This window comes from Myiozetetes cayanensis, unplaced genomic scaffold (genome assembly GCF_022539395.1).
Source record: "Myiozetetes cayanensis isolate MyiCay16 unplaced genomic scaffold, myiCay2020 scf5-8, whole genome shotgun sequence".
Lineage (NCBI taxonomy): Eukaryota > Metazoa > Chordata > Aves > Passeriformes > Tyrannidae > Myiozetetes > Myiozetetes cayanensis.
This window is the reverse complement of record NW_026087742.1, coordinates 21,495,729-21,512,931: the sequence shown is the minus strand read 5'-3', so window position 1 is coordinate 21,512,931 and position 17,203 is coordinate 21,495,729. Positions and strand designations below refer to the sequence as shown.

Sequence of the window (17,203 nt, the reverse complement as noted above, 5' to 3'; positions counted from 1 at the left end):
GCATCAAGGGCTGGACAGGATGGGTATCCCAAATGGAAGAATATACACCCAAGCCAGTAGCTGATTTCTTCAATAGAGAATTTTGTTCAGGAAAAGGGTTTACATGCATCTGGCAAAGTCTGTGAGGAAAAAAATTCTGTGGAAATCTAGAAGAGTGAGGAGAGGATGGAGGCTTTCTCTTGCTTATAAAACATCTCACCACATCTCTCAGATCTTTGCACATTATGTGCTGAGCTTCCTGGAGAGTGTTATGAGGGGAATTTCTATGTACTCAGTATTTTTGAGAACTTGGCTCCACCTCAGGGAAGTGAGCTCTGGGAAGAGTAAGACCCTAGGTGATGCCCTCAGTGAATCAGTATCACATAAATCCCCCACAAGATGTTCAGACTACTGATAAATACACCTGCTCCTGCTCCACTTGGATAATTACAGATTGCTTAATTATTCATGACCATGCTTTAGGTTATCATTGCAAAGCTTCTGCCTAGGTAAGGAAGTGTTACTTGTGGAATATGGCAACACACAACAACATCCACAAGTCTGTTTAGAGCATTCAAGAAATACAGAGCAAATTCAAGAGAGCAGAGTTGGTCCCTGTTGGAAAATGTTTAGTATTTAATTTTTTGTTTTAGTGAGTAAGGCTATTACATTACAGGGAGACAACATAGTGAGGAATCACAAAGACAAAAATGCACAGGCATGAGCCTTTATAGTTCCATTAAGCTTTTTACAGTTACTCACTTTTTTGTTTGCTCTGGGATGGAGAGAGGAAGGGAATGAATTTCAAGGAGTAAGAAGTAGTGTGAGATGGAGGGAAGTTTGTGCCTCATTTCTAAAGCTTGTAACTGCATGTAAGCTGTTAGAATCTAACTGCAGAGTAAAATAACATATAGGTCCATCTTAAAGAAGCAGAACTATTATACTGCAGACTGTAGGGTTCAGCTGATCTTCTACTCTAGTACTAATGGAAAGAGAACGCCTCTATTTCCCAGGGCTCCTTGGAAGAAAAAGCCTGAAACACATTCCTTGAAGCAGAAATAAGCAAAACTCACCTCTGCACTGAATCCATCAAACATAATTTCTGTAAACTGCGAGCTACTTGGGCACTTTCACGAAGTCTTGTCTGAAAACTCGCTATATCTTTTGTAATCTTCAGATGGTGAGAAGATGAATTTTAGCCTGTGCTTTCTTACAGGTTTATGCTTACATCTGTCACATACAAATCACAATGTCCTCAACCCAACACAATTTAAAGAGTTCTATGAATTTTGTTCTGTGTTCCTTTCTCTCATCTTTGCCAGGGAAAGAACAACCTGGCACACAAATCCATGCTGTAACTGACCAGTGACAAGTAAGTCTCACCCAAAAAAAAAGACTTGCAGCAATCGTATCTGCTCACTTTCAGCACCACAGAAGAGACTTTTACATTTCCTTGAAAATAAGAATAGTCTTTTCAGGTGCAGGAGGTTACTATCCTAGAATAACAGTGAGGCATTTTACAAATCCATGGAATGTTATTTTTGCTCTCATTCATGAGTGGACTAAAAAAAGTAATTGCCTCCTACTTAGGAAGAGGACACAGTGATTTTTAACGTGAACGGTTATGCCCAAGTTGAGATGGCAAGATGTTTTTTAGCCTGTTCTTCCTTACAGGTTCACATTCACTTCTGTGGCATACAAATCAGTAATCTAATCTGTGGTGGTTTTATACACCTTGATCCTTTTTCAGAATTCGTGATGACTGAATCGCACTCACTAAGCAAATCCTTATACATTCCATTAAAAATAGTCACTAGTCCACTAGTGCCCTACTCGTAGAAAGGCAATTGTATATAACTACATCCTTATTAGACATCAGCACATATACTCAAGAGACAGTGCCCACCTAAATATCCTTCCATCCAGCAGCCAGCTGTTTAATAGCTGCTGGCTGCTTTTCCAGCTGCCTGGAGGTCTACCAGGCACCTGCTGCACAGGAGCACGTAACGTGAGCACTGAGACAGTGAATCTGAGTGCATCCAGAGTGCGCTGGAGGGACTGATTTGCTGCCCACACAGTCTACAGTTGTTCTTTGCCTGTGGAGACACACACAGATGTAATCTAAGTGCCCAGGGGTGGAGCCTGCACCAGTAGGCAATCTCCTCAAAGCTCTGAGAATCCTGAAGAAGCGCCTGGTCTGTGAAGGTGCAGGTGGGAGGGAGAGGAAGGAGAAAATCAATTTATCTGCAGAAGAGAGGAAGGATGATGATGACCAATAGTAGAGGTTTCAAATTAGTATGCACTGACAAATCTGTAATGAATTCAGTAGTTTAAAAAATGAGAATTTCCATCTGATTTATGCAATGCTGAAAGGGCTGTCTGTAAGGTAAGTCACAGCTGGAGCGATACGGATACTGCAAATGAAAGATGAAGGAAATCAGAGCTCTTTAAGGGAAGTGAGCACTGTATATAAGAACAGCTCAAGAGCCACGCAGCCTGTGCAGTCAGAAGCAGAAGGAACAAACCATTGCTCTGCAGTCCAGGACTGTGACTGATAAGGAAGTCTGTGAAGGGGATGGGAGCATCAAGTCAAGTTTCACATTGCAGAAGAATGTGTGACACTGTTCTCTAAGTTTCTAATACATTCATCAAGTCGGGTGTGGAGAGTCCATGTCTCGGGCAACTGGAGGGGCTGCAGGGCAGGAGGGGGGCACTGCCAGGGCAGCAAAGAGCCTGGGACTGATACAGAACAACCAACTACAGGGCAGAAAGGACATAGTAGTTTTAAGTGTTTCTCCTTGTGTATTTTCGTATGAGATAACTACTCTCAACAGAAAACAACAACCATAAATGAACAAGTAAAGTAAAAAACTCCAAGCCTCAGAAAAGTTGAACTTGCCCTGACAAGCAATTGATACAAAATGTTTTGAGTGTAGATAAAGAATGTGGCACCTGAATTCACTGTTCTCTGACTTCTTCTAAGCTGGTACAATCTCAAATCTCTGCAAGCTACCAATATCCTGTGCTAAAAAATAAAAAGTTCAGAATCTTGAAAACTACCTTCCCTCCCCCAAAAGAAAAAAAAGCAAAACCTGACCCGGGTTTGCTTTCACGGGCAAATGCAAAATGGAGATAGAATCAGTAAAATTAAACCTGATTTTTAAAAAAAGCTGCAAGTGTTTATTCTGAAGACAAAGTTTTGACTAATCAGAGACTGTTGTTGCTTATTTGTTGCCTACGCGGCTGGTTAAAAGCATATAAATTATCTCCCCACAAAACCACTATTCTCCTCCTCCCTCCCTCCACTCCTCCCCCCTCACTCGTTAAAATGTCTTTAAAGACCTTGAAGGGAAGGGCAGGGGAGCTCAGAGCCTCCCTCAGAGAGGGGATGAGAACAGCCTGGCCAGAAATGGAACTCACCCAGCTCTCGTCCGTGTCTCCAGTCACCTTGAGCTATGACTACTACTACGAGGACAACTGCCAGTATCAGCACCTGCAACATATGTCTACTTTCCTCCCTATCCTGTACACTGCTGTGTTCCTGGTGGGCATTGTTGGCAACTCAGTCCTGATTGTAGCCTTGGTCTTCAAGCGACGGGTCCAGAGGCTGATTGACGTCTTTATCATCAACCTCGCTGCGTCTGACTTCATTTTCCTCATCACGCTGCCGTTCTGGGTGGACAAGGAGGCATCGGATGGGAGCTGGAGGGTAGGATCTTTCCTCTGTAAAGCTAGTTCCTATGTCATCTCAGTCAACATGTACTGCAGCATCCTCCTCCTCACTTGTATGAGTGCTGACCGATACCTGGCTATCATGCACCCCTCTACTGCTAGACGGATCAGAACAAGATCCTATTCCAGAGCACTCTGCATCGGTGTCTGGTTGTTATCCTGCTGCTTGGGGATGCCAACCCTCTTGTCTAGAGAACTGAGGAAGCAATATGGAAAGACATACTGCACAGACAAAGCCATGACAGACGTCAAACAGATTTCATCGCTGATGCTTTTAATCCTGGCCTTCTTCTTCCCTCTGTTGAGTATCTTAACCTTTTACTGCTCTATCACCAAGAGACTCTGTGTGCATTATCAGAAGACTGGGAAACATGATAAGAAACTGAGAAAATCCATCAAGATCGTCTTCATTGTAGTGGCAGCTTTTGTTGTCTCCTGGGTTCCCTTCAATCTGTTCAAGCTCATGGCCATCCTTCTGGGACTCCTGAAGCAGTCTGACTGTTTTTCCAACATTGTTGCCCAACTGGGCATGCAGGTGAGCAGCCCTTTTGCTTTTGCCAATAGCTGTGCCAACCCTTTCATTTACTATTGCTTTGACAGCTACATCCGCAGAGCCATGCTCCAGTGCCTGTGCCCACGGGTGAAAATCAGCAGCAGCAGCAACAACTCTGATACTCTGGACACTCGCCTCAGCCACTCCTTATCCAATTTTGTGGCGGGGGAGTATGCTGCTAGGAAGAGGAAGCGCTCTGTGTCCCTCTGATTGGGAGATGGGACTGCGGAAGAAGGAACTTCTCTCTCCAAAGACAGCAGGAAAAGAAAAAGAGAAACGAGCAACACAGACAGAGGTGCAAGTGTAATGCAATCAGTACTTCAGGTGGATGGACTTAGCCTGGAACTCCAGTACAAGTGCTGCAAACTACAGAAAAGAATCATGTGGTTCAATCAAAGCCACTCCAAGAAAACTCTGAACTTAAATGTATATAGGTTTTTATTCTGTGCAAGAAAGACAAAATAAGTGTTTCTTTTTGGTTCCTAGCTTACCCACAAACATGTCACGATGTCTTCAAACTAATCTAATCAATTCTGGGTTTTTTTGAGTTTTCCTGAATTTAGAAATCCAATGTTTTAATGAATTTGTGTGTTTTCAATTCTTATAACTTAAGTCCTGTGCATTTTAACTCTCAGCTTCTTATTATGACATTAAATATTTAATTTTAATCAAAATAAATAAAGTGTCTATCCCCTGTGATTTCAGTAAAAAAAAAAAAAAAAAAAGAAAAGAAAAGATAACTTGAAGGCAAAGAAACCAGAAAACAAGCAAAAGAGGTCCTGCATTCAACCTTTCTCTTAAAGGAAAAAGATCATCAAAAGCACACTTGTGCTTTTTAAGACATTTTTGAGGACCTGACACAATTTTGGACTGCTTGGGTCAGAAGTAAAGAATCACTCCCTCCTACTAAGGAAAAAGACACAGTGAGTTCCAGGATGAACGATTATACTCGTGCAAACCTACTAAAAGGCTTCAAAGGGAAGACAGGTATACCAGCTAATGTAATTAATGAAAAGCAGAGAAATGAGTGAAGCCTGAAGTCCTGACTACTGTCTGGACAACAGGAAAAAAAAAAATTGGAGTCTGAATGATGGAAGGGGTCTGATGTAACTACAGCATGAGTACATTTACCATAGCTTTTCTTTTCACACCTCTGTATTTTCTAAACATCTGTAAATGAGAACGACTATTTTGAGTATTACAAATAAATCCTGGTATTTGCATTCTTTATTGATCCTTGCAGTTGAGCTGTGTCATGCACTCAGGGAAATGAAAGCAGATCTCACCCAGTGGCAGTGCAAACCTAGAAACCAAGGCATGGACATCTTGCCCAGCTCCCCAGCCAGTTCTGTACTGGACCCACTGGGTAACAGAGCAAGCCCTCACTGGAGCAGGTGGAGAGCTGGCACTACAGGGTCTGTGGAGGGAGAAGTATCTTTCAGCAATTGCTGGTGGCATTGTGCTCTCGGGCACATGGTAAGATACTGGGATATGTGCCTGGGCTATAAGGATGGGGGTATCACAGAAACACACCCTAGCTTTTTGCTCTCCCCTCCCTTCACTGCATGTGATTTTTTCTCCACCACTACCTCTTCTAAATGATTTTGGTTATCTTTCTCCACATAGCTGCCAAACTCCTTTCTCAGGCTTACAACTGGATGAAAAGCATCAACTGTGTTTTCAAACCTTCCAGTGTTTGAAAATCAGAACAGTGTCAGTTCAAATGTTAAAGTTATTTGCAGTGACCCTCAAAAACTACTGTCTCTTCTCAATCTCTTATCTTCTCTCTACTTTTGCTAGTGTATAACAAGGGACTTTTTTTTTTTTTTTTTTACAAAAGTAAGCCTAAGATTTGTATTTCAACTAAGCTATGATTTTTATTACAAAAATTCGCTAAGTCAGACTCATTCATTATTTCCTCAATCCCCGACCAAAGCTGTACAGTATCTTTGGAAGATATCTATCTATCTATCTGGAAGACTTTAGGTTGGATATTAGAAAGAAGTTCTTTACAGAGAGAGTGATGAGGCATTGGAATGGCCTGCCCAGAGAGGTGGTGAATTCACCATCCCTGGAGGTTTTTAAGATGAGGCTGGATGTGGCACTGAGTGCCATGATCCAGTAATCACACTGGGGTTGGATCAAGGGTTGGACTTGATGATCTCGGAGGTCTCTTCCAACCCAGTTAATTCTATGATTCTATTTAACTTGGTAGGCTTGAGTAATGTAACAGGATGCCTATTTTATGCATATTAAAAGAATTTACTGACTGTAAATTGGTTTGCTATGTGAAATGGAAAGGGTGCAATTCTGATACGACACCTGGGGAAGATCTTGGTAAGTAATTTGGATTATTGTGTTTGGTTTTTTTTTCTCCCTCTTCCATTATTTTAAAATAAATTCAGTGTGATTTCTGCTAAAGAATATGGTTTGGCTTTTTGTAATTGAACTTCTGCTTTCATTGTCATGAAAAAGTAGAAAAGCATTACGAGAAAATCTGTCAGCAGATCTGGATGGGAACATTCATCTGCCTATCCCACAAACATTTTCATGATTTCAGAGATGCTTTTGTACTGCCTTGGAATAAAATCAAGATCTTTTGAGGTTTTTAATGAAAAGAACTACACCACCAGCACCACCCTCAACAATATAGAGGTTGGTGCACTTTCATGAGAAGTGCGTAATCAAAACTGAAGTGCCTCTGCTTCTTGATATAAATCAGGACCCTGTTAGGTGCATCTCTTGGTCTCCATTCTGGCTTGAGTGAATCAGCATTTTTTCAGAAATAGGGTATTTCATCTCAACACAAAGAAAAATTGTATCCAGACCTGATGCTTACTTTAAATAGGCAAAGAATTTTTGCAACCTTAATTTCAGCAGCAGATGTGCTAACACTGACAACTGCACTGCATCTAAATGGTGCTTAGAATTGCAGAGAACTGAGGGAAAAGTCACACAGGGAATAGCTCCAGATCGAATATAAGCAGTGTCTTGGTTTTCAAAGAGGGTGAATTACAAAAAGAACATTTCCTGACTTTGCAAAGATGTTGCAATGATATGTTTGTTGACTGCTGCATAGGAATACTAGTGTCGTTTACAAAAGAAGGGAGTTTTTTTGGGTGCGTGCAAGGCATACAGTACAAAGAGATGTCAGCTCAGCGGCGGGGACACTTACATGTACTTTTAGCAGTTACACACTACTGGAATACTATTTTGTTATCCCTGTATGATCACTTACATTCATGGGGTCAGCAGGAACTTCTGAGTAGATTTACAAGCTGTGAGCACAATTCATTACATGTTCCAAAATTTCTAACAGAAACAGTTGGACTCAATGACCTTAAAAGTATTTTCAAACCTAAACAATTCTATGATTCTTCTCTTGTTTAAAAGACTCCACCCAGTTAAGAAGCACACTACATGGCAGGCGAAGAACAGAAAGCAGTGACCACAACCCTGCACTGGAAAATCCATCCTCTCGGACTATTTACCAAATATGCCAGCATTCTGCACATTGTCAGAGAAAGGGAGATCAGTTCAGGAATAGGAACAAAGAGCTACCTACATCCATCACTGATGGAAACATGCACTGACGCATTAAATGGCCTCAGAAGTAATTAAGATGCTACCGAATGAGTGTCACATATAGAGGTGGCTGGGTAGTCCTAGAAAAATCAGAAGGAGCCCATTTTACCTCATATAACATTTTAATATTGTACCACAAAGCCTGCAATTAATGCATTTCAGGTTTCAATAACAACTCGATCACCCGCTCACTTTGCAGATGTGGGTGTTCAATATCCTGCTGGAGTCTTGCTGTAAGTGTTAGGAGGCTTTGAAGTACTCCTGGAGGCTAGTAAAAGTCAGAGGGAGTTTGGCTACAAACATCTGGGCAGCTAAGATCTGAGTTCATAAAGAATGCAAAATATAGGAGATGAGAAAGCAACTGCATTGGAAACCAACAGCATTCAAGACGAAAGACAGTCTTCCACATGTGAGTTGGTAAAAAGTCCTGCCCAAGGCCAGGCTGTTGCGTGGATACTTACTTTTAAATATAAATTGAACTGCAGATTTTATTTTCCCAATTCACCTCACCTATATTTCTGTAACAGATTTCAGCAGCTTTGGAAATCGAGGCCACAGGTTATGGTTTCAGAGCACACAACATTATCAGTATGAATCACCTAAATAATGCATTGTGACCAAAATATATATTTTTCAACTTCAAAACAGTTTCCTTATTAGTAAGAGACCACATTCTTAGTCAGAAGCTCCCACTAAGTTAGTAAGTGAACATACTTCCTCTACTGTTTACTTTTCATATTTTCTAGACCTCAAGGGTTTTATAAGAGGCATCTCAACAGCAGGGCTCAAAAAAGAAGAGGCAAATGTTTCTCTTGAAATTTGGACTATATTTTGCTGCTTTGGGGACTAGAGCAGGACACAGAGAAAGCAAAGTAAGGATCTGTGCTGAATGAGAATGCGTCCCACAAAGTGGTTAGTAAATTCAGACGCTTTCCCTTGCAAATGCCTTGCTTCAGATCCTTTGCAAAGCACTGATATGCAGAAAGGGCTGAATGCTCTTTTGAAACAGCAGGTCTTTCAAAAATAAATGGATTCAATAATATCAGGAAATAACTGGATGCATCCAAAAGTCACTAGTGAATTCTAGAAAAAAACCACACACCTCTGTATTTTACACTGCCACAGAGATCCCAAAATCTGATGCCCTCTTTCGTTCTACACTGACAAAACTAGTTAATACGAACATAAGAGAACAGCTGTTCCCCAAAGGATGCCCTTTCTTTTACGCTCAATCTGAGGCAAAGAAAACCAGGTTGTGAAACTGTGTGGCATTCTGCTCAAAGAATGAAACTTGGTCAGTGGTTTTTATATCAATCCAAAATTTCAGTCTAGCTTTAAATCTGGTACGCAAAGTGTCCAGAAGTCAGACCTTAAATGAAAAGAGCATTTTTTTCTAGTGAGAAATACTGTGTATAAATAAATACACCACAAATGTTTGCCATCTATAGTACCACGCACCTGACTTGACCACTCACTTGACTTCCCTCTATGCACTGCCTGAACAACTGCGTGACCACAACCACCATTTCCCCTGTCACCCACTCCTCACCCTCCCTCCTCTGGGAACCACAGAAACATCTACCCATGCCTCACACAGAGCAAAACACTCAAACCATTAAAAAAAAAAAAATAGAGAGGAGAGAGATGCGTATCTGGTTTTGTCTATCTTTGAACTCGTGGGAGTTATCTGCCATAGGTATAATCACACCACCTAAAGAAGTGTTGCGCGTAAGAGGAAAAGCTTGACAGCTTTCAGGAAACACATGTTCTCCTCATAACCAACCAGGACGTTATGGATAAAGGGGTGCTAAGAAGCAAAGAAAGGGCGGAAGGACATTTAGAGCAGAGCTGCTGCATGGAAAAAGGACTAAATCTAACTAAAGAAGAGAATAAGCCCTGAACAACCCTTACAGCTTCCAGGACTAACATTTTGGCAACATGCTCCGATGGCTGAGGCACACACACTTCCGTAGCCACTTCAGAGACTGCAGCCATCCTGAGGCTATTAAAAATGTCTGAACCCCCTGCTAAGATGTGCATGCTCTTCTCCTGTGGCTGTGAGAAGGTGATAAACTGTAGTGTAAAAATGCAAAGGCTGAAGTGCCTGCTAAGAATGTAGAATACTATTGGGTTTTAACATAAAGTATCTCATGTTCATAGAAAGGACAAGTATGACATGCAACCTTCTTCCTTTTTAATTGAAAAAGGCAAACTTGTATTCTGACTTATGCTTTAACATAGGTGGTATTACCAGCAGAAGTGGAGAAGACTGCAGGCAATCACCAGGTTCACTAAGAGCAAACACATACAGGCTATCCTTGAAATATATCTGTCAAAAACCATAAGGGTAGGTGGTAATCCTTTATCCTGAAATCCACTGAAAATCATGAGGTGCCATGCAAATATATTCAGAGGTTCCTTTTAATTGCTTTTGAACTCGTAGGTTTACCCTTTAACCTCATGCTTTCTTTGCAACAAATCTTCATTTAAAAGGAAAGCTCAAAGGTTTTGAGGATATTAACCACCTATTAGAATCACCACGTAGTTCACTCATGGAATGGACATGCTCTCACATACCAGTTTAGATAATTCAAACACAGTTTTTTAATTTACTCAGTTATTTAAGTCAGGCCTGTGATTTACTTCATCAAGGGAATCGATCATAAATCCTGGTACCCTGTGGGAGCAAGTGCATGTTGACATGCCCAAAACACTTGTAACAGTGCCTGGTGTTCTTGTCTTTTTGTCTTTTGCTACAAGCATTTTTCTCTAGGTTGACAGATGACAGTTGCCTGCAGCATATTTCTAACATTGCACATGAGCTGGCAAAAATCACTGACCTACAGTGAGTCAATTAAGTAAAGAAATGTTTCTTTTCCTCTCCCATTCAGCCACCCAGTGCACCCTCCACAATAATATATGATGGAACCAAAGGTGCTTACAATTGAAGTGGAAAATTTTTAAACCTAACCACTAATAAGAAGCCCTCAGAAGAAGGACAGAGTTTCTATGGACAAAGGACATTTTTACAGATACAGTTAATCAGATGAATGACTATTTTGGATAAAACATTGTTCCTCAATAAGTAGTAGAGTATTACATGTCACATGTATATGTGTTGAATTTTATACAACAGATCTTTATTTTTCTGAGGTATCAAGAGTACTATTTGGAAAAATGGGTAACTCCAAATAAAAGTAGCATTTGCTCCCTCCAGCAATATCTAGTAGTTATTTTTACAAAATGCAGGACTTCTGTCGAGCCAGCCTTATTATTACCATACTAAAAGCTCCTTTGAAATCTAAAAATCACCACAAGCTTTTACCTGCCAAAAAAAAAAAAAAAAAAAAAAGGTCTTAAATCATTACTTAAATTGCTACAATAACTGTATGGACCTCCAGCTATTTTTGACACCCAAAAAGGAGAAACAGGAGACTTCCCGCTTTCATGCCAAGAAAAGTGTCTCAGAAACAAGGGAGACCTGAAATGCTGAATTAGCTACAGCAGCAGTTAAACTGACAAAAGTGCACTAAACTAAGGATATAACAGCCTGTGCTGTTAACAAGGTTTGACTTACGTGGGTTTCTTCGTTAAAAAAAAAAAACAACAAAAACAACAAACCAGAAGCACAAAACTTTGCATTTAACCGACCACAGCGGAAAACAGATGTCGGCTGTTTTACAGCTATGTGCTCTCCAGCCATCAAAGCCGATCTGAGCACGCCATTTCAAAGCAGTCGCTGCAGGGTATGTTACCTGAGAGAGTCCGAGGGAGCAATCCTTCACTGGCAGGAACTTTAACATCATCACCCCAGAGAAAGGCAAGAGACAACGGGGCCTTTGGAGAGAAGAGAAAATATTACAATTAGGAAAAAAATAACACTCTTGAAGTGGTTTTTCTGAGCAGTGAACTTGATCCAAACACTGGGTCAGTTACACATTTTCTCTCACACCTGCAGCTTTTGCCTCTCACGTGGATTCTGAGAATAAAGCAGCCTCCAACCCAACACCTGAACCCTTTTAACAAGGATGCTCCTGTTGGAGATAGGAAGCTGTGAAAATAAACAATCTTTGCTTCTCACTGTCATATATCACAGCTATACTTGTAAATATTTATTCTGTTAAGATCTTCAGTAATCAGTGCAGCTCGGGGTTGATAGCAACTGCTCTTATAAACCATTTCCAGATACACTCCTGTCATCGCAGCGAGCAGGTCAGTGCATCTCCCATGCGACATGGATGGTTCCTGATGCTGTGTTGCCATGTTATGGAACTGGGAAACTTTAATAAAGAAGTTTTTTCACAGCTACTGTCAAAAGAAGTAACTTGTACTTGTGATGCAATTTTCTAGGTTTTTGAATGGCTAAACCCAGAACTGCTTTAAGGAACATTTCACGAAGAAACACTTTTTAGAAGTGACCTAGTCCCGTATCATCCCCAAATCTAAATGTAAAGAAGTCTGCAACACTGGATCATCTAATTCGGCACACCATCACTCCCCCCAAAAAATTGGATGTGCAAAGCACAGCGTGATCACTACACACCCAAGCGAAAGGAACCCCCAGCTCCCTGGTGAGCAGGCAGGTAAGCGGGCAAACATGAGAAAAACTGCCTTTCTGCGTATTTGCGGAAACAACATTCAAACCCTCCCCACCCAACGCCGTCCCAGCTGCAGCCTCTCCACCCTAACTCGGCCTATGCCGAAACACCCTTCCCGGGTGTTCCACTGGGCCAACCGCCCAGCAGGTATCACTTTACCTGTCCCAGCCGCCCCAAAGAGTGGCTTTATGGCTGTAAAGCTGCTCCTCCCTTTCTCCAGCCACTTCTGCCCGACTCCCTTCTCCCCGAGCATCCCCTGCTGGGCTGGGGACCCCCTTGGCCTCTCTGCCCAGGCACCTCCCGCTGCCCGAGCCCAGCTGCGCTGCCGAGCGGGGCGGTGGCGATGTCGGGGCGGGGGATGCGGGAGCCGAGCCCGCGGCATCGCGTGCGAAGCGGCGGTGCCGCTCTGAGTCAGGGCTCGCCCTGCGGCGGGAACCGCGGGCGGGGAGCGAAAGGGAGAACGGCGCTGACTGATCTCTGCCTCCCGCCGGGGCCCGCCTGGCACGCAAGGCTTCCATCCCCCCGCCGAGCCCCCGAGGCGATGCTCCTGCTCCGCTGGCGGCGGCCCCGTCCCTCTGGAGGGAGCGCTGACCCTCAGCCACCTGCAGCATCCTTGTGCTGCCTTTGCTCGGTATCGGCTCCACGCACAGGCATCCCGTTGGTGATTTTGGCGTTTACTTTTAAGTAATCTGGAAAAGCCCCTTTGCCAAAAGTCCGTGGAAACCGCAGAGCCACCTGACAGACGGCCGTGTCAGCCCTGCGCCTCAGAGAACGCGCACCATCCTAGTCCGCTCCCTCACCTCGCTGTGCCTGCCCGCACAGCCGTCACCAGAGGGAAGAAAATACAATACCTGGAGATAGAAATGTCCGTGTGTGTAGGGGTGACTACCAGCCATTAGTTTCGGGTATTTTACATGACTTTTTTTTTTCAGTCCTCGTCTTCTCTCTTTGGAAGGAGAGAACACCCCACGCTGGGGTTTCCGCTGCTGAGGTACTTGGGATGTTTGCCGACAAGAGCAGCCGCTACTGCTTACAGCAGCGCAGAGCCCGAGGCATGCGTTCCTTAGCATTAATTAGGGATTCTAACAGGTGTTAAAGGTGAGGGGAACTAGGAAGTGTAAAAGCCATCGGCACTCTGAGCCACTGAAAATGGTGTGAAGTATTTACCATAATAAATACATTCAAAGAAAGGGCATTTTTGCAGAAATCAGGTTATTCACCCATCTCGGAACCTGACATTTCTTAAGATTTCTTTCCAATGCACTCAGTTGAACCCGTTACACCACAAGCTTTTCCAAAGCTGCAAAGTGAATGGTGATTACTCACAAAGAAAGTTCCTGTGACATGAATCTCGCTGAAATGAATGCTTCACTTACAAAGCCTCTCCAAGAATCTTGAAGCACTCAGTGAACTCTAACAGACATCACCTGGGAATTGATTTCTATATATATTTAAGAAAGAAATTACAGCCTGTTTATTCCGGCTGAAAAGTGAGAGCTGATATGAAATATTTGAAATTTGAGAGTAAAATATATGCCCCCCCTCATTACATGTCCTATGAATTTGCTGCAATATTCTTCTGGGGATAAAAAGCTTTTTTATTTTCCTACCCTGTCCCTGTCTGAATGCTGTCCCGGCTGCTTAGTTTCTGCCTTTAACGAATTCACCAAAGGGTGATGCCAATAACGTCAGAAGTGGTGGTGGGAGATTTTCTACTTTGCTCTTTGTAGGTTGCCCTACTTTGTAGATTGTACAGCAGATTAACCACCTGCAAGCTTTTCTTTTTACTTCTTTTCAAGCATACAAATGCAGAGATAACTAACTACATGATAAAGAGATTGAGTACAAACGAATATAGAGATCTGTGGGCTGATTCAGTTTTGACCATATTCTGAAATCAAACACCTAATGAGCATGCGGCTGGCTTGAATTTTCTGGAGCTTGCATTGCAGAAAAGCAAAAAGATACAATTAAGTGCATTTAACAAAATATCAAAATTTTGTTAAGTTTTAGCATGGAATTCACACCAGGTACTGCTTTGCTCCAGCTGTTCAATGGTACAATACAGAAATGCCTCTGGCTTGCTTGGCAAAGTCACACAACAGGCTCCAAATGCAATATGAGACTCCTATACTTTCCAAACTTTTTCCTACTCATTTTGGCAGTGCATACAGATAGATTGAAAAGGCTGAAACAACGATTTCCAGGACACCAAACCCTTAAGAGTACGTTCAGGCTCTTTCATGACTTTCACTCTTTCAGGAAGGAATACTTTGGAAATACCAGAAGAAAAAGCTCAATTCTGAGAAAACTCAGAAAACTATATTTCTTCTCTGGGCAAGAGGGAATTTAAACTGCAGGACTTCTCCTACAAGAGTTATATTTGTGGAAAAAAGAAAGACTGAGCAGACATATGCAAAACAAGCAGGTAGGAAATCATCCCAGTAGCAAAAAAGCTAAATGTCCTGGCGTTTTCACATGGTAAACGTTCTTATCAGCCCAAACTTCCGCTTTTCTAAATCTCCCTCTAAATACTGGTGCATTTACATAATACATATGCATGTGCACATTCATTCGTGGCCAGGGAAGCACAGACTGTCTAAGCAAAACAGACAGCAATAAAGAAACCTGCAAAAGAGATCTGCAGAAGTGGTAAAGCAACCGGAGATGGAAGAACTTGCTGCTGCATGGGGACACTGATTTCATTCTGATTGCACGTGGTATCAAGGAACTGCTGGGACAAAGGAAATGCAAAAGAAGGGCTTTTTATTCCAGACAGGTGGTTAAGTGCAAGATTATAGCTGATCTGACTGACAGTTAAAAGAGACAAAATAAATCAACAAAATAACAAACCCCAAAACAGAGGGGAATCATTTCTCCTGCATTACTGAGAGCGTACTAAATTGCTCCAACAGGACAATGGCCACAGCATGTTCAGTTTGTGCTGAAGCAAACTTCTCAGTAGCAAAGATTTTGGGAGATGAAATTCAGACTGGGGCAACAGGAAGCTCTGGAGAATCAAGTACTGCTGGCAGTAAGTCTCTATGATCATTGAGAAAGAAAGTGAACAGATTTTCAACGTCCAGCACTTCAGGCTGGGGAAAGAGCCTTGCTGTTAGCTTAGGGCATTCATCCCCCACCCCTACCAAAGTATAGGTAGTATTGAAGTAATAGGAGTATTGAAGCTCAAAAAATGGCAAAGCCTGCTCTTCTGAGGTGGTCAAATACTTCTGTAAAATGTGGAGACCAGATTAAAATAAAGGTCTGGAACTATGTTTGTGAGATCAGGGCAGTTCTCCCACTGATGCTAATGGAGACTGGCAGAAAGATACTGGATGAAATATAGCCTTCATCTGTTAATTAGCCTTCCCATTAATTAGTCTTTTGTCATTTATTTGAGTTCATTTCCATAGTCAAACCCATCAGGGGGATAAAGGATAGCCTTGGGAAAATACGTTCAGCTTTTAGCACAACTGCTGCTGATTCTTATACTTCTTTCCATCTCCTCTATTGCTTCTCCCATCTCCCTGTCACCACCATTCTCTTCCATTGCCTTCTTGCACGCTTCCATGGGAAGGGCCAAACACTGACATCTCCCAGTTCTTCCTTAGGCTTCTCTGCTTTTCCTGCTTTCCCTACTCAGTTGTTGATTACCTGATAATCTAGAAATAGTGTCAGGGAGCATCAAGAGCTGGGATGTTCTAAGAGTGAGGACAATTCAGGAGCCAGCAGAGACCACAGCATAGGTAGTGACATCCCCAGGCAGGGCACAGTCCCACTGTACCCAAGTGGAGGTGAGGTAGTACCTCTGACAGGGCCCTTCAGTCATACCAGGGAGTCTGCTCAGGACAGCAGGAGGCAGAGCTGGAGGCAAGGCTATGGCACAGATCCAAGGTCCACCCAATAAGCACGACCAAGGATGGAATAAGGCTACTACCTACAGTGTAGGTCCAACATCAACGCAAGAAAACCCACCAGTAAGCCAAGACAGGCAGGAGCAGCCACAGGTCTGGGTACCCAGAGCCTGACCTTAGATGGGGTTCCTGGGTCCATAGGCAGAGTGCATGGATGAGGGTCATTACTGCTGCTCTCAAGTCCTGACAAATACTTAAGGGTAATGCTGAAGCAGAGTAAAGTTTGGGCTTAAGACCCCTATGAGGGAAAAGTAAATGGAGATGGATCTAAAAAGACAGTCACATTGCAGTTATTAGGCAAATCTTATTTTGCCAGTTGTAGCAATGCTCTCCCTCCAAAGCAGTAGTTCTACCCATGTGCATGTGACTTCTAGCTCTCAGGGTAGCAGGGTTTCATTTTAGCCTCTGCCACAGTCTCACGCTGTCATTTCAGTCAAATTGCCTACTTGTTTCTGCTTGCTTAATGAGAAACTAGATGAATTTCTTTGTCCAGTGTGGGCATCTGAAATGATGCAGTTACACAGGGCTGACGAGGACCTGCCAGGTTTTCAAGTTATCTGAAATGTTCATACATTCGATACAGATGCAGCTAGTTGCTTCTTACCTAACCAAGGAGCACAATCAGCAGGACTTAAATTTCATGGTCTTCCCTGATGTGAGATTACAGTTGACATATTGTGGCTACCCTGAAAAATCTGAGCTTACTTAAAAGTGCCTGAACAGTTAGGGTTTGTTAGCATTGTCTGAAACAACTTCTTGTGAATAACAGCTACATTCTCAGCAGAGTGGAATGACAAGGTGAGTGTGATTTTGTAATAGTCAATAAAAATAAGAAACTTAAA

General features: G+C 42.5%; 1 protein-coding gene across 1 annotated transcript; it reads left to right on the top strand.

Moving 5' to 3' along the window:
* Positions 1–3,367: 3,367 nt before the first annotated feature.
* On the top strand, positions 3,368–4,474 carry GPR15 (G protein-coupled receptor 15). Its single transcript, XM_050332673.1, has one exon. The coding sequence runs from the start codon at positions 3,368–3,370 to the stop codon at positions 4,472–4,474; it is 1,107 nt and encodes a 368-aa protein (XP_050188630.1).
* Positions 4,475–17,203: the final 12,729 nt, after the last annotated feature.